Raw genomic sequence first — 26,093 nt, forward strand, 5'->3', positions numbered from 1 at the left:
TGTGATTTATCGGAGATTTAGAAAAACATGTGCTGAGGGAATCATGCTGTTTCTGCAATTAAGCTTTAATAAATAATAATAATAATGAGGCTTTACTTTTGAGCCAAGAAAAATCTCCGGAACATAGACTTCTACTCTGTCATCAAGCAAAAGAAAGAGAATCAAATTCCAGAAAACATACATAAATTTTACAGAAGTAAGTAGACAGTAAAGAAAATAAAATTGGATTAAGCAAAAGACTGAACTATCTTTGTTGCACAAATTTCCATATTTTTAGACCAACGTGACTGAGTTTTTCCAAAAACCATTATTCAGAACTTCAAACAGGCTAGCTCTTTTTGTAAGGCACTCTTTATATGAAAGCAACATCTACATTTTTTAAATAGCTGTAATTATAAGAGAAATTATATTTATTGCAGCAAAAGTCAGGTCTCCTTTGGGATGGACTTGGAGTAATGGATGGCTAGGTCTTCTAATTTATCTAAGTCGTGCAGCATTAGAAAAGCAAATTCAACATATTTACACATGAAGATCTGTGTTCATTTTTTAAGCGGCTGACATGATCATACATCAAAGAGACTTGACCTTTGGAGCTCACTGGCTATCTGTCAGCATGAACCAATGCCTGCTTGCCACTCACTTCCTGGGGAGACCATGGAAGGGAGCGTGGCATGAAAAGTACAAGCGAAACACGAAGGGGGAATATAAAAACATTGGAAAGATGAACAGATTTTTTTTTATGTAGAGGTATCCATTTTTTTTCCCACATCCTTTGATTATATACTTGATAAAGAGTAATGAGTCTGAGTGCGGAATTGAAAACATCAATTCTCTTGCTCCTAAATGGAGGTCAGGAAATGAATTCACTCCATGTGTTTGGTTTTAATTCCCTTCTTCCCTATGATCAAATAGATCTTCCTCCCCATAAAATACAGTAGATGGCTATTTACACCCCAGTTATCAGTTACTCCTACAACTGGCCACCATGGAAAGAGTGCTTGGCTGTGAACCCTCCAATAACTGATACCAGACTTAGACTTCCTCCCTAATGCTCTAGTTTTAAGACTGTATTGTCATGGGATTTGATAGGAAATGATCTCTTGTTTTGCAAAAGGTATGTTTTATAATTTGTTTTCAGTACATTCCAAATATTCACCATTTTAGGTCTGCACTACTTAAAGTCTTTGCCTTTTTCTTAAACAGAGGCAGAATCAGCGCACAAAACTCTGGTTACCTGTGCTGGCCATGTTTACTGTTAATGACTAGCTGATATTAAAGGCAACAATCCACAACATTTTATCTATATTTATCTTGGTAAAACTTAGATAAATGTACATGTTACTTCCTAAAGATAAGATTTTAAGGTCATTCTTAACTGATGATACATGTTTGTCAGATGTCTGCTACAGGTACAATTAGTTTTCTTAAAACCAAAACCTAGCTAAGTGTAATTTTATCACTGGCTATGAAACTCATCAGAACTGTCTAGTAGAAGCAGAAAGCATGTTTTAGTTCAAAATTAAATGATTAGTTTTCAAATTATCGTTTAAGAGCTACAGAACACAGAGGTAATAAATACATTTACCAAATATAGAGCAGGGATGAATGTTTCTGTAAGGCAGGTGCTAAGCAGTAGCTTTACAAAAATTTGGTACGAGGGACGCCCTACTATAGTTGGAGTTGAAGAGAGCTGCAAGGCTTGACGCCTGCTAGTGTCTAATGGAGGCACCCAAAGAATCGGTGGGGGACAAAGAAAATATCAACGCTAAGGCGTCTATTCTCCTCCTCAGTTATTTGGTGGGTGCTGGTGTTGGTGCACAAGATGTCGGTGGGAGGAGATGTACCTTCTCAGATTGTGGGAGATTCCTTCCTCTCTGTCTTGTCAGTAGGGGTGCTTTCATTTTCCTTTCACCCCATACAATCTAACTGACCACAGACAACTGTTCACTTCCCCATACTTTTGCAGTATGATGCGAGGAATTTTTAGGTTCTTTATTTCTATGCGGACTTACTGACACAGTAATATAGCAGTTTTAATATCCCTTTCCCCTTCTCTTGAGATACATATACACTGGCTCGCAAAAAGGTGTGAGAAGACACTGCTGCTTTAATTCTTCAGCAATAAGGCAGCTCAAGTGTTCTGGCATTCTGAATTAAAAACTGATTAATGAAATTCCCTTGTTCTGTCATGCCTGCATCAAATTCCCTAGAACCTAGGGCAAACTATAAACTGTCCACATCTGCCATATACATTGGACTATGTATATATCGCATATGAGCGTGCAGCTCAAGACAAATTGGGCTACTTACGTGCCATCTATCATTTCTGCTTAGTTCTGTATTCCTTAGAGATCCCCTTTAAAATGGGAAGAATCTTAGAAATTAATTTCTTGTCTTCTGGTAAATTACAAAAGTCTGAAGAACAAACAGACTATGGTATTTTATATTCTCTAGACAGCATCACTTACCATCCCCAGAAATATCATTTCCTCTTCTCTCATTTTCTCTGTTTTCTTGCGCTGGATATATCCACGCCAAACCTGAATTGTAAACAAAACTCTAATGAGATAAATGGGCCTTGTTACAGCTTCCTTTACTGTGGCAGACACAGGAAAAAACAAATAGAGGAAGGAAAGGCACAATATACAATTGAAACTATTACTCTTTAACACGTTGCCAGCTGCTATATTTTTCTAAAAGTATTTCTGAAGTTTGTTATCTCCTCACACTGGCATATCTACCTTCTAACACAACAGCATCAGGATTCAAAAAGTGTTTAGACTGAAGATTTAGACTGAATTCCTGTTCTCGTTTGGCTGAATTATCTGAATTATTCATGTGAAAGGACTTTTTCTGGAATTTAATAGTAATAAGCTGTTTTCATTTTCTCAAGATATGGGACGAACCATTTCCCCGGAGACCTCAGGAAAAGGCACTGGATTTCAAGGTGGTGCCAGAAAGAGCAATTGAGGTCATAAAAATCAGAATGGAAAAACAACATGTAGGTTATAAAGTCATCCTGTATTGTCAGTGCAGGACTGTTTCCATTGATCTCACATCCAGGGTTCTGTCTCATTTTTAAAGCGGTTTAAATGATATATTTCACCTTGCTAAACACCCTCAGAGCAACCCATTCGGAATGCTTCCCACCCTATGAGCTCTGTTTCTCCCTACTGCTGTTCTGAATAGAACACTTGCCTCTACCAGAACTGTTGTTACATCAAAGATCTCACCTTTTGAATGCAAGTGGCAGCATCATCTGGGTTTGGACCAGTCTGTACCTGAAGTTTTGTTTGTCTTTTTGTCTTTTCTTCAAGGTACATTTGCTTCATGAATACTGCTCGACGACGACCCTGGCGAGCCCGCTCTGCGACCTGGATCATTTTAACTGCTTCTTCAAATGTCATGGCCTTGACAGGTTTCTTCAATGGCACAGACAAAAATGAAATGACAAAGCAGAGTGTTTTGTTAACTGCCTAGCTAAGCTAGCAAATGAGACAATCAGTTAACCTTTTGTGGAAACTTTCTAAGACAAAACATCCCTGTCACAAACAGCAGAGACTCCTCTCTTATGCCACCTTGCAGTATCTTTGAAGTTTGCTGTCTTGAGACATGTTTTTCTGAGGACCTTAAGGTGAAAGTGAACCTGACATGTTGATGAAGTTTCTATAGCACTCCAGGTAGGTAGATGGTAAGGCTGGGCAGAGCCAAAAGAGTCAATGGAAGATGGAGAGGAGACAGGCTGCAGCTCTGGGGAGCACCCCTGAGAAGCAAAAAACTCCTGATGCTATAGTGGGAAACATGGTTGGCTCTATATATAGATTTATGCAGACTGCTAAACTTTATTCATTTATTCATTTATATTTATTTGAGAAAAACGGCATAAAGAACCATGGGGCTTTCTCCTATTGAAGAAAATTCCTTAGGCTACAGAATGTCTTCCTTTATTTTTCCCCTAGTTTCTGAAGGGATGGGTTTCTGGATGTGCTGCCGGGTCTCCAGCTCTTTTGTTGAATAAAAGGATAGGTTTTGAACAGGCACAGGCCTGGTCAACCCAGTCCAGGTAGAAGAGGGTTAGGAAAAAACAAGTCAGAAAAGGGCAGCTGGAGAGAAGGACTCCCCCTTCTCACTCCTGGGGACTCTTGTTAATGCCTCATGCTCGCCGTGGAAAGGCTGAATGGTTGTCCTTTCCTAACATGAATCCCCCTATTGGAGACAGTTCACACCTGACGCTTCAATATATACTGTGTGGAGCTCACTATACCACATTTTCAGTAGGGCTTTCTGCAATGGAAATACACAGGAGGACAAACGATCTGCAGAGCAGACTCCTCTTATGAACTCCACAGTTTTGGATGTACACTAAACTGCTTGTCATGGGGCTGCCATGGACACTCAAGAACACATTTGTCTGCTACACAGCAGGCAGGATTTCCTGAGTGTACATGGCTTGCTATGATGCGTGCGTAAGTGCTGACAACCCTCTAGAAATCACAGTGGTGATTGAACTGGAAGCATAGCACAGGGCACGGCATTCATACTATGTTCATAGGAGATTGTTTTATTCATATTTATTGACTCCTGTGTGTCTCTTGTGACATCCTGGCAAGGGAAACCTGGGTCCTGCCAGGGCCTGGTGCTCCCAGGTGAGCTAGCTGCACACCAGATAGTCTTATCCGTAGTGGATGCCATGCTGAAAAGGGGTGAGAGCACAACTGTGGGAAACAAAAAGGCTCCAGGATGTAATGTGCTGAAACAGAGGATTTCCACAGACCAACACCAGACTATTAGAAAGTGCAGAGAATATACCCAGAAATTTACTGCGGAGGCCAAGGGAACCGCAGCTGCCCATTAAAGTAATCTAGCAGAGAGACTGCGCTCTGCCTCTGCAGACTGCCTCGTTCTGTCCCTGGGAACCTTCCCTCGGTTGCTTTGTGGGATCAATACTACCATGTAACGCAGCAGGGAGGCAGATTTCCCCCAACGGCACAATTACTGTGGAGAATTCAGTGGTTGGGGCAGCGCAGGAGTTTGACTAAGTGGCCTGATCAGGACTGTCTCTTACGGCTACAACGTCTATGAATCTCAGTCTCCAGACTTGTAAGCACAGTTGTTTATTTCAGGAGGTTAGAGGACTGCTTGCAGGCAGTGCGCCATTTCCAAGAGGTCAAAAGTATATCAAATCCAGAACAGTCTTCACTGGAGCACTCATGTACTTCTCTGTAATGACTTTTGCTCTGCCAAAACTCAATTTTCTACTCCTCCTAGCAGCTGCAGCTCGATAGCTGTACAGAAGAGACTGCAGTCATTGTTCAGAGGTTATAAACAACTGAATACTAACAGTTGCGCTGACCTGAACTCTGCGTTTTGCCTGTTCCAGCCAGGAGTCCTCGTTCAGTAAAACTTAAGCCCACCTCGATTTCAGTAGGACTAATTATGTGATGAGAGTTAGCTAGGTAAATAAAGCACCTACTAAACTTGGCCAAAGTGCTGCCCTTTCGCTGACACTCACACACATAAAGCAGTCGACTCGTTTCTTGAGTCTTAGACCCAAGATGTGACTGGATATTACTAGACAGGAAAATTTAAGGTTACTTTTTATGTGTGCCGTATCTGTAAGCAGACTTTTACTTCCAAACTACTATAAAAATACTTTTCACTTCAGTGGCTTATGTGCTCAGACATGTGTAACTATAAACTAAAAAAGTTAAGCATGTTATTGTGCAAATATATGGGATGTTTACCTGTGTTTGCAATCCAGCATTACATAAAATCTCGTCAAGCATTTTCTCTCTCTGCTGCAAGACTTCCAGGTTTTCTTTAATGAAATACCTTGGGATAGGTATTTCTATGTCTTCCTAGGGGAAGAAATAGTCATGAGATGCTTTTTTAGAACTGCATTAAAATCACATTACTTATTAATTGAACACCTTTACAAAGCAATTAAATTGGACTGAGATTATTGATTTTTTTTGGAGTGTTAGGGAATTTGACCTCTGTAACAGCTGCCGAGCTGTTACTTTGCAATTACTTAAGACCTAATTCAACAACAACAAATAAATCAACCCAGTTTCTGAACCATGGCAGCCCAGAAATCTTTCTTTTTATAATGGCTCAATTATATTATGAAACTGTTGAAACATTTGGCATGGTTGCCAGTAATTTAAACATGATTTCCACTAAATTGAATACCTCTGGCTGTGTGATCATCCCACTTCTTTTTTAATCAACATGAAAAATAGATCGGTTCTCTTGCATTTTTTGGAACCATTACAAAGAACCAAAGCACAGAATTCTGTTTGTCTACAGGTATTTCTGCACTGTCTGTAACTGTGATATCTCAGTCACTTCTCAAAATCAGGCTCAATTAGAAGTGGCTGTCTATTCATTTCCATCATTAAAAAGATGTAACTGATTCACTTTTTTGCCAATTTGTCTCCTGGAGAATTTCACAGTTGAGAAATGAAAGAAGTGACAGACAGGCAGGTAGACAAAAAACACCCCAGACACTAAGATGCTGCAGAGCAGCATCACCTGATCTTTGTATTGTGTTGAAGGCTAGAGACAATTCTTCAGAAATAGTTACTGCCAAGTATAGTTCTTTGGGGATGGAGGGCAGGACCTATATTTAATAGGTCTGGTTCATACTGGTGCCATGTTCCCTATACATTATTTCAGGAACATCCAAACATCTGAAGCAAATGATTCACCCTGAAGGACAGAAGAAGGGATGAGGGGAGACAGGCAATTACCCTGCCATACTACTCATCAGGAGTTGCACAATCAAGTTCTACAACAAAGTCCCCAGGTCTTTTTGCCCAGGGAGATTGACAGGTACAAGTCTTGACGTTGCACTACCACTGCTCTCTGTTCTGTCTTCTGCGGGAACTGGTGGGCTTTGACCTGCTCAGGGAGACCTCTGACTTGATCCTCTGCAGCCTCAATGCCAACTCTGCTGTGGACAGATACAGTGAGCAAAAGCAGGAGAACCGTGCTGATTGAGAAGAACAGTGAAAGCTCCTGGGCACAGGGTAAATGTGCTGCTTGCAAACTCTATGGCTTTCTAATTTCTAGAGCAAGAGTTTGCCGGGAAGGTTGTGGGCAATGAAAACAGCTCCTGCAAACTGCCAACCTACCCATTTCGTTACTAATACACCGCTGCACACTGTGCAGAACGGGGCATCCCTATTATGGGGACAAAGCCTCCAAGTAGGATTGTGCTTATCTCTATGGATTTTATCAATGCAGAGGTCTGGTCTGCTGAAGTTTCTAAATATTTGTCTTGTTAAGGTCCTTGTTTGCATTTACCAGCATTTCGACTGTTAATGGAAATGATTACATATTGTATGTTAAGAGTGCAAATTGCTCTAGGAAGGATGAAAAATCCATCTGGCTTTAGGTATAAGAAATCAAGTGGTTTGTCTGGACATCCTTGCATAGGATGGGATGGCTGTTACACTGCCAGGTAGCAGTGCAACGCAGTCAGTGCAGGGGTGGCGAGTATCTCTGGTATCTAACCTGGGCTTTAATCACCAGTAATTCTGGACTGTGACTTTTACTGACTGGAAAGATGAGATCAAAGCCGTAACACTGGAGCTGGCAGAGGTGGGGAGTAGAGACTACTCCTCTTCATAATCTCTTTTTGGGGCCCAACACTGAAAGATTAGTCTTGCAATGTTTATCCTCAAGTCAAATTGGCAGCCTTCTAGCCACTCCCAGCTCCACATGGGATTTGCGTATCCAAATACCTTTACAATTACCCTAATAAATGGAGTCACTGAGGGTTGGAAGGCAACCATAAAAAAACATGAGACACAGAACTAGAGAAAGATGAAACTTCACCCCAGCTGGCCTCAGTAATGCAGCAAAAAGTAGAGGAAGCACTCTGCAACATCAGCCATGAGGTATGAAATGAGAGTTAGCATCTCTGTTCTGCTCTCTGATGATAACCATGCTGGTTTTTAACCCATAATAATACGGTGAAAGAAAGAACTAGAGACAGCCTTTCTGGACAGATTCTTTAAGAATTGGAAGTTATTTTTCAAGTACTGGCCAATAATTTTGTTTTGAAACCAAGAATATGTGATTATTTTATAAGAAAATATAATCAGGTCTGTATTTCTATCTACTGTGGAAAACAATGTGTTATTGAAAAAGTCCAAAATTTCTTCAGGGCTTTCCTCTATTTTTGTAGTAGGAAGCTATTTCAGGCCTTCTTCAGTTTAAGGTGTGGCTCAGGAATTTGGATTTATGCTTGTTTTTTACTAGATGTGAAGCATTACTTTTCAGACTTGCCAACTATTTCCTGCAGGTGGATTTACTGATAAGTCATGAAAACAGCAATCCTTAGCGATTTCAAAATATGATTTGAAGGATCAATTTCCCCAGAGGTGTGTTTAGATCCCCAGTATACCTTCTCATAGTTTAAAATAATTCTGTTATGATTAAAAGAGAAGGTAAAGAGCTGGTTGAAATTCTTGGCAATTACTTCCTAAATTTGCAGAATTAAATACACATGCAATTGCAAACAGTAATATGTCTGCAAATCTCAAAATAATTCTCTAATGATATTAGGCAATTTATCTCATGTTATAGCTGAGATCCAGAAAACTGCAGTAACTAAGTTTCGACATTTTTCTTTAGCAAAGCTGTTATCAGCGGTACCTAAATTTGGCAATAGGTGGAGCTGTCTGCGAGAGAAGTGGCTATCTTTTTACAGCTCATTTTTCATCCTGCTTTTAAAGCACAACTTCCAGACTTTGCCTTATTGTCAGACTCATCTGGTTTAGCAGGCATTATGTCGGGGGTGCTTCTAGTTCAGGCAGTCCTGAACCCTGGATGTTGAAAACGTGCTCAGCTCCTGCCTCCTTTACACTAAGAGCCTGGTTTCAGATCTCTCATTCTAGTACTCATTTTAGAAGTCCAATGTACTATGAAGTACTGGGACAGATTATGCAACTTTTAGCACTACCTGTAACTTCTGGAAGAGGCCTGGGACCAGGCTGCTTCAGAGTGAAGCAAAGGGCAGACTGAAACAGACTGTACCTTAGTTATCAGTTGTCCTTTTCTGTCTAATCCCACTGTAAAATCAGGTGGAGTTGTTATGGTCATTCACATTGAAGCTGTCTAAGCTAATATGACTTCGTGTTAGGACACATGCAAGAGGAAGACCCACAGAGCCTGTGCTGCTATTGATAAACACGAATACAACATACTGATCAGGCAGATCAACTTAAAATCTTGCTCCAGTACATAAAGTTCATCACAGACTGAATGTACTCTGATCTTTAATAACCATGCCATAATTACTGATTACTGTACACTAGTGAACATCCAAGAAGCTAAATCACTCCGTGCAACTTCACAGACAGCGAGTAAATGTGACTCTCCTTAAAAAATAGGATAGGCAGAGTTCCCGTGGAATTGCTCATTACAGAGGTACACCTACCGGGAGAAGCTTTAGATCTTCTAGGATATTATCGATGTAATGAAACTCGGAGTTCTCCAGCGCCACCATCTCCTTCTTCATCTCCAGGATCCGGCCAATCACTCCATCTAGCACTCTCCGGATCACTGCCCGTTTCTGCTGGTGAACAAGTCGGTCGTGCGCCTCCTCCAAGTTGCGGAAGATCTGCATGTATTTGATGTAGGAAGAAGCTAACATCTTGAACACTTTCACGCGGTCCTTCTCTGGCTGGAGGAACTGTTCTCTCTCCGTCTGGAGCTGGATGTCGAGGTCTTTCTGGGCATCTGTCCATATCTTGTTGTAAGTGCTGATTGAAAAGAGGAGACTGTCTTAGCCTGACACAGCAGCAAGAGCCAGCACGCAATGTTATCAGGACTCTACAAGCAGGGATTTCTCAGAAAAGGAAGTCTGGAAATGCAAGCCACTGTATTTCCAAAAGGGATTTTAACTGCAGTTAATTTTTAAAATTTAAAATCATTAGCAAGGTTACTCTTTTGGGTTGTTTTAAAAATTGGCATCTATTGCCTAAACAGCATCTTTTATTGCTTAAACAGCATCTAAAAATGCTGTTTTATTAGTGAAACCTCAAATGTTAAAAACTTTTTGACTTCATCTTTACCATCCACTTTAAGCTACAACCCTGACAGGGCAGTCAGTGAGTTTCATTCAACTGTGTTAAGTGAGAAGATGATTTCATAAAAAAGGTGTCTCTCCCTAAGCCCTTAGAATAGGGAAAATTCTATTTTAGGTCTCTCCATGTTTGGGATGAGGACTACTTGATGTTGCTAAAGGGTGTGCTGCTTTCCTGCCTTTCTGAAATGGTTGTTCTGAGTTAATTTTAGGGTGAGGACTGTATTGGTGCCAATGCTACACTGTGGCTGTGTGTGCTATTTCAGACCTGAAGGGAAGAAAAGAATTAATTTATTTTCTATGGAAGCAATTGTTGCACTTCAAGCAATTGCTACATGTCTGGTCCAGTGGCTAGGGAGCTATGTGACATGGAAGATGTCACCTAAGGCCAGCTTCATTTCCAGAAGCCATAATGCTATTTACCTGGGGACTTCTGCACTTTTGGTGTGAATAGGCTGAGCTCTGCTGGGTGGGCTGTCAGTGGATTTTCACAGTAAGGTAGACCAATGCTGAATAAAGAAATGAACTCTGGGCAATGACTTGTTCAGAAAAGAGCCCAAACAGCAGGTTTGTCAACCCTGCCAAGAAAGGTGATCACACCAAACTGCTCTGCCTCCACTAAACAACTTTCAGAGCAGACTTCTTGCTGATCCACGCAGCACTGAGGGTGTGCTTGGTGTTAATTGTGACAAGAAAGCCGGGCAACTGCTAGCTTTGCTTGTGCTTGATAATAAACACCTAGGTGGGAGCTCTGCCAACTGGCCTTATCATTTCTGGTATCAGAGTACGGACTGACCACGGCCAGAGAATGCCGGGTGGCAGGACACTGCCCCAGCCCGATCCCAGTAGGACGCTTCCCGGGCTGCTGGGACTCGCCGCAGCACTCACCCAAACCCCCTAACAATCTAAACTCTGCCATTGAATTTGCTCCATTAACTTTTTAAGTGCATATTATGCTTTTCAGCTGACCTGGGTTTCTGCAGGATGCAGCTGGACTTGCTTTTCCTACTGCCTCTGCAGCCCACCCATGTCTTTCCCCTTCCTTTTTTCCTCCCTCATTTACATCCCATTACACCAACTGAATCACTCAATTGCAGTAATTAACCCAGGTGCAGGAGATAAACAAAATAAAACCAGCAAAGGGGCCAAAGATGGCCTTAAACAAGACCCTTAGGTTTGACCTGGTGGTTTGGCCAGCTGATCAATGGGATTTTTGTGCACTTACTCCGAAGCCAGCCCACAGAAGAACATAAACCGATGAGATTCATCAGCGCAGAAGGAAACAACGTGGTATTGTACTTACTTAGCTGTTGCCTACCCATGGATGATTTGATAGTGGGGAGGCTGTAAATCTTTGAGGAGGTCCGCAGGCTGTCCCCACAGCTATATGGCTGATTTATGAACAGTGATGTCCTTGGGCTAGAGTGTTTTCAGCACAGGTTACTGCATGAAGACACCAGAATGTACCCAAACATGACCTAGCTCTGCAATCGGCCCCTCCAATTCACAAAAACCTCTCTTTCTCTCTCCTCTAACTGAGGAATGTCAAGTGATTCCCCCTGCTGAGCCAGCAAATATCCAGTTTCTTTTTCTATTTTGAATGACTTTTTTTAGGGCGGGGAGGGAAGGAGCGCTCTAATCCTTCAGAGTACGTTAACATAAGGCCATGCAAACGGGATGTAATCGTTTCCATAAAGTATTAGTTTATCAGATCAGCACTAAGATGATTGCAAACACGTTGCTGTGGGTCTAATGCTAAGATTATGGATATTATGTTATGGTTGGAGCTCTTGCAGCACTGATGTCCTGTGTAAATGAGGGCAGAAGAGGGGGCAGACTCAGAAATGAAGCACTGCGGTGGACACGCTGAACTTCCAGCTGCGGGAGGCTGGTGGCTCCTGTGAGCCTGCTGCAGGGAGGGTAACCAACACCTCTGGCCCTAGAGTTTTTGGGGTTGAGAGCAGTGTGGCTGGGAATTGCAGGCACTTAATAGTTGGCAGTGCCAGCAGAAGGATGATTTGAGTGTCTGTTTGGATCCCCTTGACTAAAAACTAGAGGATGTGCACTGCCAATTGCTTCCTTTCCCTGAATCCAGTTTAAAATAATTATTTTGGGGTTTCCTAGTGTCCAGATAAGAGCCCTTCTGGACTAGTTTGAAGGATAAGATGTGCTTGGTGTTTATAGCCCTTGCTGGAGGACTCGGCTCTCGAGGAGTTGTTTAGGTTTGAGGAAGAAGTGACCGCAGAGAGCGTGCATCTCGCTGCCCCTGAACACTGTCACGCTTTGCTTAGGGACAAATGTGTTCAGGAGTAGCAGTGCACGTCCTCAAGATGCTGTGTTAAAAGCAAAGGATGGGACTGACTCTCCTTGCCTCTTAATCAGACAGCATGCAACCCCAAATCCTATTTGGATTTTTCCCAATTTGCTCAGTGTCTCTCTGCGTTAAGCTGCAAACTCCCTCCAATTGCTTCCACGTGCTGAAGGGGGAATACAGCACAGCCTCGAGTGCCGTGGCTCCTTATTTACTGATGCTGGTTCGTCTGGTAGGTTCGTTCCCACTCTGTAAAGGCTGGGTTGTGAGCTACACACGTGCCTGAGGACGATATTGCACCAGAGATGGATTAGAGCACCCGACTAGCCTGCTACTGCTGGTAATCTGCAGGACTGAACGTGATTTCCCTACTCAAGGCATAAGCTTATTAAAACCTGGGAAAGAAGGAAGTCGGTTTCTTGATCTCTGCAAACAGTCTGTGTATAAATGATGCTGCAAATTGTCATAGCAACTACAAATAGGAGTGCTATGGGAAAAATAAGCAATGCTTATCCCACATAATGGGATGAGGGAAAAAACACATTAAGTGACTTAACTTCAGAGCCCCCAGAGCAATTTCTGGCAGCTTACAGTGGGGAGGGAAAGTCAGGGCTTGTTTTCCTCACCAGCATCCCTTCTTTTCACTCCCACGAAGTGGAAGCAGAGCCTAGTACAAGTGTGTAAGAGGACTCTTGCCATTGCATGACTTCCAGCTTCAACTTCATTTTTATTGCTCCTGATCTGCTTATTTTGAGTGAAATTTAGACACAAGATTTTCTGCTGAAGTTATAAAGAGACGATTAAAATCCTGGCAGGTCACGCATTGCCTCATTTTTAATATTCCAGGGCCCTTTAGCTTTACATGTTTGTTTGACCCATCTCTTCTTACACTTAGAGAAATCTGTTGGTTTTCAGTACAGCTGAGATTAGCCTGCCTACTTGTGTTGAACTGGCTTTGAGACTTAAGCACACCCTTCTTGGAAGGATTTGTGCTGAGCATGCAAACTGTCCCTCAGACCACTCTTGAGCCAGGAGTGGAATCTGGCATCAGTGGGGTTGCTTTTGTTTCTTTTCTTTTCTTTTCCTCCAAATTGTCTCTTTTATTTGGCAGCCAAAGGGAATGCTTTCTGCTCTTCCAGGCCGTGGCACAGTTTGTGCTCCAAGCTGCGCCAGTCTGGATTCATACACGGGCTGATGAACCCAGGCTGTCTTGATGCCTGGCTTTTCTGGGGTGTCCTCTGAGGGCAGAAGTGCCTCAAGCTCCCACACTCCAATCGCGGAAATGCACAACGTTTTCTGATGTGAAGAGGTGGAAGCGAAAACTTCACTCTGAGCTAGCGCGGCTCTCTTTAGCCACCTAGTGTAGAAACTCCCTTGTTTGGTTATGAGTGTTGTGGTGTGTATTGCAGAACATACAGCATGAATCAAGGCAGCAGAGGCTGTATGCGGAGTCACGGTGTCTGTGCAGGGCTGCAGGCAACCGAGGCGTGGGCTGAGCGACAAGGAAGCGTGCGCAGGGTCCTCAGGTCTCCTCTGGGTGCTTGACAGGTCAGCCATTGTGCTAAGCCCTGGGCAAACAGGAGGCAGGGAAACCCTGCCCTGCAGCATTTGTAAATATAAAGGAATAGGAGACAAAGGTTGGAGGAAAAAGCGAGGCCCCGAGAGGAAAAGGGGCTTGCAAGAAAGCTGCTGCCTTGCTTTTCTCTTCTGAAAAATCACCGGGCTTGGGCTGGCTGCTGGATTACTCACGTCAGCAGAGTACCTGCAACCCCATGACAACCTGCTCGAGCATTGCGTGGCAATTGCTGGGCTAAATGTGTTATAGGACAGAAGCAGATCAGTGTGGCCTGTAAGAATGAGAAAGAAATGGCCTTAAAGCAGGAACTGATTCAGACAATGTTTAAAAGCCTTTACCTTGTGGTCCAGAGCAGTGCTGGCTCCCAGCTCGGTCAGGCCTGCCTGCCTTGCTCCTAATACAACAATAGCCTCGTAATTATGCCAAACTGCCTAGCTGGTGGCAGACACAAGGCTGCTAGATGACTTCCCCTAAGCATGCTCGCTCTAGCTGCGATGTCTTACAGCTTGAAGTATTTGAGGAAACCGAAGGATAAACCTCAACGGGCTTCAGTTGTGAGTGGGGCAGAAAACACATACAGCACGAACAGCTCTGTACTTCTGTCATCTCCAGTTCCAGTCTTTGGTACTACAACAAAGGGTGATGAGAGGATAAAAGATTTTTGTAGGCATGGGAGAGTTGCAGCCTTGAGTCTTGGTGGTGATCATTCTGATTGTCTCTGTTTTCCTCTGTTAATATAAGGGGGAAGACACTGATGCTCGCCAGGGGTGGAAAAAGGGACGAAGATGAATCCGTGAATGTTTGGGAGATGTATTGGCGAGAACATGATAAGAATGCCCAGGAGGGAGCTAATAATTGTGGTGTTTGGATGGAATTTGAAGAATATGGCCTGGGGCCACACGCTGGATGAAGGGATAAAAAGAAACATTCAACAACAGCCCAATCACTGCACGAGGCTTGGGACTCACGGGAAGAAAACAGGACGTGATCACAAAATATGGAACTACATCATAGTGCAGCCACGTAATGCCAGGGGAGAGGAGAGAAGGAGAAGTCACTCTGACATTTTCTTACATTTTCAGTGCTTGATTTTGCAACCTTCATTTTCTTTAACTGAGCTTTGGGGATGTAATATAAAGTACATAGCTCTCCTTTGGTCGCTTTTGTCAGAAGCAGAAGGGGAAATGCTGAAGATCTTGTCTTAGATTAATATTTAACCATTGACTTTATGTAAGTTCTTCTTGTGACATGAGATTAAATTTTAGAGCTTTTGGATTGTTTAAAGCTCCTTGGTGGCAGTGGCAAATGTCTTGCAGCCAATTAAAACCTGGTACAAATGGCAGCAGTGCCAAGACTCGGCTCTGAACATGTCTGGACTGGGGCTGTAAGGGTGAGTTAAGAAATTACCGGTCAAGAATCTACAGGTCAAGTAAATGGTAAGCGAATTCATAAAAGAGGAGGAAACACAGCAGGAAAACACAAATGCAATAACACCTACGCAAATCTCCTGCTCAATGTCTGGAACAAAATGTACATCTGTATGCAAATGCTGGGGCTTGAGCACTTTAGGAAGTGGGATACATCGAGCACCTCTTAATCAACCTCACAGCAAATGTAATGGGCGTGCTTTCTTGTGAGCGCTATCAACTGTCCTTAGAAAATGTCGAGCGTGTCTGGACACGCCAACTTTTCTTTTGGCCGGCCGCTGGAGCTTATCGGCCCCGCGGGGATGTAGCCGAGCACTTTGAGTGTCCTGCCTACAACCCCAAAAAAAGACAAAGCTTACTACAGCAGGGAACAATGTGCTTCCACCAGCTGCAGAACACACCTCCGTGAAAATCACAGGGCCTTGAGGATGGTCAACACTTACATGGGTGAAAAACACTGAAACCCTCGCCATACAGGCTGTGTGCAGCGTGATGCTGCGCTGCAATACTGCCAGTCCTGCTGCTCGGAGATTCAGTGCATGCGAGGCAGCTGCCCTTTGTGTGCACTTAGTAACTCTGGCACGTCCAACTGGCTGCACAAGGCGCGTGCGATTTCTCTCTGTGCATACCAGCTGTTTTTCCAGATGTCCGAAAAGCAGCAGTTTACCTCAAACTCGAGGAGGGGGGGGGGAGAAAAAAGCTATGTGCTGTGCAGCTTTTCTATACAAGACACAGGATGTGACTGTACAGTATTGAAAAATCTGCGTTATGAACTCAGCTGTGGCTTACTGATGTGCCTGCCTCTTTGTAGGATGGAGGCTGGCTTCCACATGACATGGCAACTTAGGCAGCCATTCCTGCTCCCAATATTTAACTATACCTTGCAAAATAATATAGCCTAGGACAAAATGAAAGCATTCTCCTATTTCTTAACTATCAGCATTGATTTCTGTTCAGCTCTGTGCTGGGATGCACCAAGTTGTGAATACTGAACGTTCATCTTAATGCTTATGGGCATACCAGCACTGTCAGCCTCAACCACTTAAAAATCATAAAATTAAACCTACATATATTTAACTAAGAACTCAGTACTTTTTATTTTCTGGAGTGTTTGGGAGGATTATGGATTCACGTTTTTTTTCTTCCCAAAGGAATTGTGTGATTCTCATGTGATAACCCAGATCTAGTTGCTGGGGAGGTAATAAAGAGCATGAACTACCCCAAAAACTTGGCCTAGGGAGGCACAGAATACATGAAACAAAACTATCTAGTCTGCTGCTTAAATTGAGCTCTCCAGATGCAGTGCTTGGTGAGCTGGTGTATATTCAGACTCGTGTTTATGAAGGGCAGAATTCGCCTAGCTGTAAATGTGCACAGCTACAGCGTGATTGCAGTAAGTGAGCCAAGCAGCTTCAATGTCAAACTGGAGTCCCTTGGCAGTATCACTACCTCGTTTGGGAGCAGGAGTGTACATATATTTTTGTCCTGTGGTGTAGAGATGCATATCATGTCTATATGGATTTACTGTGTAGGGCTGGCAATGCGGCAGGAAAAGTAAAGGGCGCTCTCTCTATTAATATTAAACTAAGTTAAACCAAACTGTGGAAGCACGACAGTTCTTCAGCTACGCTCAGTTTAATTCCTTCTGTGTTAATCAAGCCCAAGTAAGAGTGGCTGTATTTCAGACAGCAGGAACAACAGATTCTGAGAACTCTCCTGCGAAGAGGTCAAACGCTACTTTTTCTGCTTGTTTTAAACCATGCAGTTTAGATACCCATTCATGATTTTATAAACCTCCCCTAACAAAGTTACAGTGCCAGTTCGAGGCACAATTATTGCGCTACAGGCCAGGGCCTGCACCAGGTTAGCCAGCCACCAAATTGAGCCTTTCCTGAACGTGCAGCAGCCGGAGGCTGGCTCTGGGTGCTGGGACAGAGCCTCTGGACACTCTGCAGCACCCTTGCAGGTGTTTTTCCTTATTCCTTTCAGCTCACCCCTCTCCTGAGCTGGGAGAAGTAAGCTGCCTGGCTGGAAAAGAAGCGGCGTCCGGGCGTGTGAGGACGGCTGAGGCAGTGGCTGGAGGCTGAGGCGGGGAGGCCGAAGGTGGAGCTGCTCCAGTTCAGAGCTGGAGGGGTGTTTTAAACCCTCTGGGGTCTCACCTGGCACAGAGCCGGGGTCTGGGAGGAAGGCTTCCTAAGCGTAAGGGGTGGGTTTTGTATGGGCGGTATTTCTGGAGGAGCGGGTAGGGCTCCTCGCAGACATTTTGATGCGATGCCATCATCGGTGTCTGGCTAGTGCAAATAAACTTGTGAGGCTTTGCATTGCGCTGAAAGCATGAGGAGTTCATTACAGAGGGGGAAAAAAAACCATCTGTGCAAACTTTGGTCTGTAAGGGAGGAAAAAGTGTGTTTGGCGAGCAGAAGAGGACCTAACTCGGGATAGGTCGTATCAGGGTATGGATAATATTTCTGTTGGTGATCTGAGGCTTTGTGGGGATGAGCCCGGCGCTCTCCAAAGGGCCCAGGATCCTTTTTGGGGGCTCGGTCTCAATTTTTGGGTTGTTTTCTCCCCAAGCCGCGCAGCTCCCCGCGCAGCCCCGCGCCGGCTCCAAGCCCTCCCCGGCCGCTCCCCCCCGGCCGCCTCCGGGCTCGGCCCGGTCCCCCCGGCGCTACTCACGCCTGCGACATGCCGGGGCCAGGCGGGAGGGCAGCGGGCACCGGGACGGGGCCGGCACCGAGCACCAGGCACCGGGCAGGGCCCTGCCGCCGGGCCGGGCCGGGCCGCACCGCGCCGCCGTTGTCACGGAGATGGGGGCGGGCACGGGCCCGCCGGGCCCCGCCGCTGCCTGAGGAACGGGCGGGGCGGCCCTGAGGGGAGAGCGGCGTGCATCTATTCTATTTTTTTTATTTTCCTTTTTGTTTTCTCTTCTTTCCCCCTCATTTTCTCTCTTTTCTTTTTATTCCCTGCTATTTCTTTTATTTTTTCTCTTTACCTCCTTTTTCCCTTACCCCTCTTCACCCCTTTCCTCTCTCCTTCCCGCCTTTCTCTCTCCTCCTCCCCTTTCTCCCTCTCCCTTTTACTTACTTCACTTTTCCCCCCTTTTCTCTCTCTCTCTTTTTTTTTTTTAATCTTCCCAAGGGGTTATTCCAGTCATATTCATCTTTTTCCTATTTTTTTCCCCTGAGTTACTATTGAGGCAAGCTTCCCTAGTGGTTTTCAGTACACTTATTACTTAAAAAAAACCCATATATATATATATATCCCCCTCACAGCAGATGGAAACCTGTCTTGTGTTTTTATTTCCTTCTTCAGTCTCATCTCGGCAGTGTTCATCGGGTACATCTGCAGGCAGAGGGCTGCTCAGAAGCGAGCACACACTCGGCTACGTTTGCCTCCCGTCCCGGACACCCAGCCCACCTATTGGCACGCAGTCATGCGTAGCAAAATTTGCTCATTTTTCTGGCTTCATTTTTTTTTTTTTTTTTTTTTTTTTTTTACCCCCAAGCCCACCCCCCCCCCCGTCAGCGAGGGGGGACGCAGCAGCGTGTTGCAGTGCGGCCCATAAAATCACACCCGTAATTTTGGAGCCCTGCTTTTGTAGGAGGCTGGCAGCGAGGGTTACACAGCTGTTTCCTTTCCTTGTAAACAGTGGCTCGTTGGCAGCCCTGCAAGCCACTTACACGGTGGTGAAGCTGGAGTCTTTAAAAATAATTCCGTTTTAATTTATTGCATGTATACAGAATGAGAAGCATCCATTACAAAACATTAAAGGCCGCCTCCTTTAAAAGGGGAAAAATAAAAGCTAGCAAGACAGGATTACAGCACATCATTCTGGGGAAAAAATGCACCCCTCCACAGAGCGGGTGGGGAAGGAAAAAATAGAGAAGCTTGGGACAATGAGTGTTTGCCAGTGATCACATTTTTTGCCATAAATCTCTGTGTGTCTGTGTTCCTTTGCCTTTTTTTTTCTTGAAGTCCTGGCTTGTATAATTAGGTGAGAATCTTGGCTATAGTGTTTTCAAAATAAAGTTCCTAGCCCCCATGGCTTTGGAGAAAATTTTGAAAACGTAAGCCTTGAAGAACCAAGGCCATAATAAAAAGCATGTAAGACACATTATTTTTTCAGGCTGTGTGATGGCTATGCCAGTCTCGTGATTTTGTTGGTGTCCCGTTGGACTGGTGGTTTGGCGCTATGTGAACTGAGTACCTGTTCCTTTTCTTTTGGTCGGAGGACACTGAAAATCCGCTTGTAATTAGCAGTGTTAATCTGAAAGCACTGCTTCATGCTGGTTCCATTTCCATCAGACATCTGTCTAGTTCCTTTCAATGTCTTCTGATTCTCACCCACCTGCAGGTCAGGGGATATTCTGCATCGGTAACTTGTTTGCATTTTGCTCTCACTGAATACCTTAACCACGGTAACTCCACAGTCCGAATGGGAACCTCACATTTTTATTTCCATTACTGCGGGCATCTGGCCAGCGCTTCCTTCTGAGTTATTTTTTCAGCCAAGGGTTTTACCTGCAGAGTCCCAGTGATACTGTTTCCGTAAGTGTGTGTGGTTTTAAGGACCGATTTGGCTGTAACCCCCAAGCAATATACATTTTCTCATCCACCTCAAGATACCTTTCATTCTTTTGCTCAGTTCCCAGATCACCAAGAGAAACGGAATGACACTTGTGTTTCAGTAAATAAATTCAAGAGTCAGTCCTAATAGAAAATTACTGTGGTTCTTGTACTCTACAACATGTTGCTCAAAAATAGCTTCTAAAATAATAGCTAAGAAACCCATCGTGTGTGCCTGAGACTAAAAAGCACAAAGCTTTCTGAATCAGTTGAAATGGGAAATGACAAGATCTCTCGTAATGATGTGGATGGCAAAGGCGGTGCCTCAAGTGAGAAAGCCTGTGTACAGTTCATGATGCATGAAAAAAAGATCTTAAAAAGACCTTCCCTTTTGTGAGCCACACAGTGGAAGTAAGGTTTGTCTAATAGGAAAGGCAACCACTCTGGTGTTGATACTATGTTAATGTGAATTCATTGCCCTCTGTTAGCACCTCAGTGCAAGGATGATCTTTATTCTGCTGAAAGCGGTATGAAAGATGAAGTAATGCACATTGCTCATTTTGCTCCCCCTCTTCCTCTCCCACCAAAAGAGAAAAAAAAAAGTTGGAGGAAACCAAGCATCTTCCTTTTAAGAATGGGAAATTGAGCCTCAAAAAGTGATGTGCACAAGTCTGTGTAAAAGTTCAGGGGCTTTTCATTTTCATCACCTGGTAGGGAACTTGAAAAGAGTGAATCACTTTGCTGAGAAAAGTCATGCAGTAAAATCAATCATGAAATACACAGAGTTCATATTCTTGTTGTGGGAAAGGAGCCTGCTTTGTAGCCGAAATAAGAGTAGTGTATGATTGAGAAAAAGGGATTGGTTTAGGCTAAGAAAATACACATTTATCAGGAGAGAAACTGAGGAGTGTGAGATGTTCTGTTTTACTGTAGGTTTCCTGTTGAATCCTTGAGCTTTCAAGTAAAGATTTGAAGTGAAATGGTGCAGGTTTGCCTGGGCTGTTCATCCTCAAATGATTGCCTGGTGATGTATTTTCTGCTGTGGCTGCATCTCTGCCTTGGGTCTGTCTCAGCTGCTTTCCATTCCCTTCTTCAGCTTTCTTCTCCTTTTCCTTCCTTCATCTCCCATCCAGTCTTTCCCCGTGGAGCTACCACAGCCCTCTTTCAAATTCTGTGCCTCTTTCTGAGCTTCCTTCATGTCGTGTGGATTGTGAGCCTTTTGGGGCAGGGGAGGTCCTACTCTCTGATCCATTTCTGCAGAAAAGATCTAGGCACACACCGAATTGTAATTGAAGTCCAGCAGATCATTGACAGTCAGTCGATACTGTGAAGTGTCTCAGTCTTTCCAGTCCAGGATCACGCGTCTCTGACAATTCCTACAGGCAACAGGCTGATACTTCTCACTACAACCAGAAATTAAAGGGATTTGTAGTTGTTTTTCCACACATTGTATATTTTCGTATAGCATCGATAGTGACTTCTTGTCCTGATCACGCTGCATTAAAAAATAAAACCATGTTATATTAATCTATCCAGCAGGAATAGGTGATGGTTTTTCTACAGCGCATTCCTTTTGGCGTCAGTAATTCCTTAGGCTCTTGCAAATACGAGCTTAAAAATTCTGCTGCCTTGGAAACTAGGTGCCATCATTTTTCAAAAAAGCCTTTTATTACAAGCTTAATAGGCAACTAGTGAGCTTACAGGAGGATAACTTTTAAAACTGGAGGGCCTTGTTCCTCTAAATTCAGGTCCCTGGCAAAGAGCTTAGTGCACCTGTCTCTTATTGAGTGGGGGCTTAAAGTAAAGCGAGGAACATAATAGAAAAAATGTTATGCCTTTGCAACTCATATTTCAAAGCACTTACAAAGGTCTGGATTGTGCCCCAAGGCACAGTACTGAGGGAGGAGTGCTTTTTTTGTGCATTGCTGCCCCAAAGAGCGTGCAAAAGCTGGGTAAGGGCTTTCTCCAGCATGCAGGATAGATGATCGGAGGCTTTGGGCCCCAGCTTGGGAGTCCTACTGCTCGCTTTGCCATGGGGATGTGGGGCACAGCATGAAATATTTCTGAGCATGAAATATTTCAGGGAAGTGGTGTCGGTCGGCGTTTGGAATAGACCCAGCAGCGTGAGGGGTGGGAGGGCTCTTTGGCCAAATTCATTCGTTCCTTTGGGATGGGAGACTTGCAAGGTTTTCTCGATGTTGTGGCAGCATTTATCAGTATGTAACCCCAAATAGCAGTGTGGATATTGCATTTTTTTGGCCTGCAGTACAGTGTGGGATCGCATCAGGTCTAAGGGGCATCTCTTGACAATGTGAGCACTCCTCGAAGGGGCCCCTCTGCATGCTGATAACACACTGGATGAAGCTGGGGTTGCAAAGAAAGTGCCGTGGGGGTGCATGTTGCTGCAGGCTTTAGACCTGACAACTGCCTTTGTCCAGAGCCCCAGCCCAGAGTGCAGGTGACCTTATCCTGGAGGAGCCTCCTGTGAGAGACAGTGGCTGTGGCTGCCCGTGCAGCAGGTCTGTATATCTAGTAGGGCTTGTTCCCAAATGGGGACCTGGTTGCAATCCAGTTACATGGCGAACTTGCGTGTTCAGGGCAGGGAGAAGTAGGAGCTCTTTCAGACAAGCTTGGCGAGCTGTTGCTCTAGGCTTCCTTGCAGATAGATGTTTGGTTTCCCTTTAGGCTCGGACTAACGCGCGTAAAGGAGCTGTGGGCGGCTTTTCACTGCAGGCTTGGGGACTTAGGACTGCATTATAGCTTCAGAGCTGACTTCTAGCTCACATCCTTGCATGCTCTGATATTGGGGAGGAATGGCGCTGCCAGTAGGGCTGCGCTGACCAGTTCATTTTGTCGTGTGATGAGTCTCTGAGCTATTTGCCAGTTAACATTAACTACCATGATCTACAGGAGGTTTGCTGCTTACTTCAAGGCTAAGTGAAGGGGATTTGTCGGTAGTCAGGTCTATTAGACTTTGATATAGCACCAGCATGTTCATCAGGCCCGAGCATGGTATGTGGAGGAGGAGGACTGGAGCAGAATTAGAAGGTATAAAGTTCAAATCTAATTTGAAGAATTTTCCTCTATCACTTAAATGTGGGAAATGTTCCTGTGGTTTCAGGTATAAAATGTCATACTTCATAAGGAGTGTGCGTTTTAAATCTCAGCCAGATATTAAATGCCATGCCACACTCCACTTCTCTCTTTGTTAAAAAGTAAAACCCCAAATCATCTCTCGTGAAATAAATGTTGTTCAATAAAATTAAAGCTTTCAAAAGAGCCAGTTCAAATAGTGTCAGCTCTCTATCATTAGGAAACATCTGGTAGCATATTGATTTTTTTCAGTATTGACAATTGTTCATCAGCATTCAGCCTTTTAATTATCTGCGATGCTGTTCGTAAAGTCGCCGACCAGAATAAATCTTGCAGTCAATACAGATTGACAATTAACATACACCAGATGTTTTTTGGTGAGAAAGAAATAGAAAAAGGGATTGGACTCAGGCTTCTGGCGATTATCCAAGTAATTTGTTAGCAGAGGTTTTAGAAAACTAGTTGGCTTTAACATTTGGCTTCACCTAGCAAGTTTTTAATAAATTAATGCAAACCCTGTGTCAAGCTTTAATCACTTAGGAGGGTAAAGGTCACCTCTATATTATTCTGGAAAACAAATATTGGAAATAAGTAGCATTTCTTTTGGTTGTGTAATGTGAAGACGTATTCAGCGTCAAATGTGAAATGGCACTTCCAGACAGGCCCATTTCAATTCTTTTTAAGATATACAGATCCTCTAACCGTTCACACACTTTACAGACTCAACAGCCAGCAATTTAAAATACTGTATACATTTCCCTCTGATGTAAAGGTTAAATAAGAACCTACAAAGCCAAAATCTGCCGCTCTTATTTGTTGCTCACCCTTGTCAAAATGAAAGGAGGTAAATGGGGTTGAACCCGCTCTTGGAGAATGGTTGCCAATGCAGCTGTCAACCTAGTTTTTTCCCATTCTGTCCAAAGCTTTTGCTGTGGTTTTCTATCTGATGGAAAATTTTCACAACCCTTATTGAGAGAGCTCAGAATATCTTGTACGCTTTCATTTTTTTTCCCCCAGTCTTTTATTTGGTGTATAATATTTAGTTTATTTTGAGCCAAAGTATCCGTTGGATATTAACGCTATACATCACTGTCTCTTAATTTTGCTTGTTCTTGGGTTTATGAAGAAATCATGGTGATTATCCGTGTTTATGGGGTGGCCTCTGTTCAAAACTTATGGAGAGGTGAGAATGGCTATAAGTCTATCTGTGCCCCTGTAGGAAGGAAAAGCGTGCCTGTTGTACGGGCCTTCAGAAGAGCTGAAACGGGATTCGGAAGGCAATGACAGTTTGAGCATGTTTCTTGGTCTCTGTGAATTACATAAAAGTGTAATTTTTAGCAGCTGCCTTAATGGCATTTTATGCAGCTTATGAAAGTCCAAATGGTGGTGGTTTGTGAGGAGAATGCTGTGAGCTGTTTTGAGGCCCCCCGGCTAGGATTTCAGGCAGTTTCTGAAGCTGCTCCAGTGATGCTGGACTCAAGTGGCCTCGTCCCGTCCTCGGTCACCTGGTCCTGCTCCCATTTCTGTCCATGACCGCTTTGTGGTTTGAGAAGGAATCTGGGGACGAGAAGGGTCCTGCAGCTGGGTGGCTTGTTCATGGAAAGCTCTGGTGGGATGGGCCGCGCCATGTTAATTGTGTACTTCCCAACAAGCTTTTGTTTAGCCAGATTCAGAAGGCTCATGTGGAGAAAATGTCAGACAGTTGGTATTTTCTGGTGGCTGCAGCTGTGGGAGATGGTTTGGAGGCCTCAGGAAAGAGATCCTTGGTTCTCATGCTGCGTGAGGCACCGAGCTGCTCCAAACTTGTAGCTGCAGGCAGAAGGGACATAAGATGGCTTCAGGCGATCTTCACAGCCCCCTTGACACTGCAGGGAGAAATGCTGAGATGTAATTTAGCTTGTCCTGTGGTGGCTCTGAGCCTATGAGGATTTTTGTGGTGCTTGGGGACATTTCTCAGCTGCTCTTTCTTGGCTATCCCAGGCCTGAAAGGCTGTTGTCAGGGGAAAAGCCTGGAGAGATCCCTGCAGCACTTGAGGAAGGGCGTCCTCCCTGGCTGCAGAAGGGATTTGGGAGCCATTTTGCTGCCATTTTGCCCTTTTAATGTAAAGGAGCTAATGGAAGATGGAGGTCCCTCCTGACCTGGTGACTTCAAAGCCAGTCCACCATCCCATGAGGTCCCACTTCTGCTCTGCACACTAATGCCACGGACTGCTGTGGGGGAATCTGTGGAGCAAGAGCACCTCGGGAGGGCGAAGTGAGAAGAGCTGCCACGGGATTCATAAATCTTCATAAAGTGGGTGGAAATCCTCACAGAAAAGCCACGTTTAGACTCTGAGTTCACGCTGAAATTTAAAATTTTCCAAATGTGTATTTTTGTTTTGTTTTTGTTCTTTTTAATCAACAACTTTCCTTGGAGTATTCCAGTTTGGAGGGGACGTGAAATTTACTGGTGTTTTGAAAACACTAGCAAGGGCAACTGAAAATATGTTGGGTATGCTGCTTGTGGTGGTTTCAGTTTGTTTTGCATCTCTAGCTTTATTCTCCTCCCCTGATTTTTAGCATACCTTTCCTTTTCTCATTGTTTTTGCCACCAAGGGAGAAAAGCCCAAACCCATGTTCTGAAATGTTTTCCAAAGCCAAAAACAAATGTATGATTCTGATGGAAAAATGGCAAAAAGTTTGACTTCTAACACTAGATATGTCCGCACATTCATCACGGAAAACTTCAAAAATTCTCATGGTTTTAACAAATAAAGAGAAAGAGCCACTATCTGTTCCTTTCAATTGCATGAGCCATTATCTGTTCCTTTCAATTGCAGTTATTGTCCATGGGGTTGTAGTTGACCTGAGTCAGCGTGTCTCATGCTGTCTTAAATAGGCAGGAGATTCGGTGTGACCGGCCTCCCGGAGAGCCCTGGGTTAGTGAGAACTCGCAGCAGTAAAAGGCTGCTTGCTTTCAATGGAAGGAGGGGGAAAAGGGTCGAAGATGCTGGTCAGTTCATAGCCGTGCTGTTTGATATTTGA

The 26,093-nt window shown here is 44.0% G+C and overlaps 1 protein-coding gene and 1 long non-coding RNA gene across 6 annotated transcripts in view; one reads left to right on the plus strand and one right to left on the minus strand.

Moving 5' to 3' along the window:
- The window catches only part of DRC11 (dynein regulatory complex subunit 11), a 109,124-nt gene extending 90,442 nt beyond the window's left edge, over nucleotides 1-18,682 (minus strand). For 2 of the 5 annotated variants that reach the window (XR_014586183.1, XM_083842214.1), the window contains exons 1-5: nucleotides 18,087-18,677; nucleotides 9,449-9,773; nucleotides 5,745-5,858; nucleotides 3,234-3,422; nucleotides 2,469-2,540 (exon numbers count right to left, since the gene is read on the minus strand). Coding sequence is in view for 3 of the 5 variants with exons in the window: in XM_083842214.1 (XP_083698340.1) it covers nucleotides 2,469-2,540; nucleotides 3,234-3,422; nucleotides 5,745-5,858; nucleotides 9,449-9,773; nucleotides 18,087-18,097 (711 nt within the window). In the remaining 2 variants the exon portion in view is untranslated. Of the gene's footprint in view, nucleotides 1-2,468; nucleotides 2,541-3,233; nucleotides 3,423-5,744; nucleotides 5,859-9,448; nucleotides 9,774-18,086 lie in introns of all 5 variants that reach the window. The other 3 variants (XR_014586182.1, XM_083842213.1, XM_083842212.1) reach the window with 3 other exon arrangements.
- Nucleotides 9,788-17,350, plus strand: LOC310901809. Its single transcript, XR_014586185.1, has 2 exons — nucleotides 9,788-11,386; nucleotides 14,725-17,350. It is a non-coding gene; the product is annotated as an uncharacterized lncRNA (long non-coding RNA).
- Nucleotides 18,683-26,093: the final 7,411 nt, after the last annotated feature.

This window comes from Anser anser, assembly GCF_964211835.1.
Source record: "Anser anser genome assembly, chromosome: 6".
Taxonomy (NCBI): Eukaryota; Metazoa; Chordata; class Aves; order Anseriformes; family Anatidae; genus Anser; species Anser anser.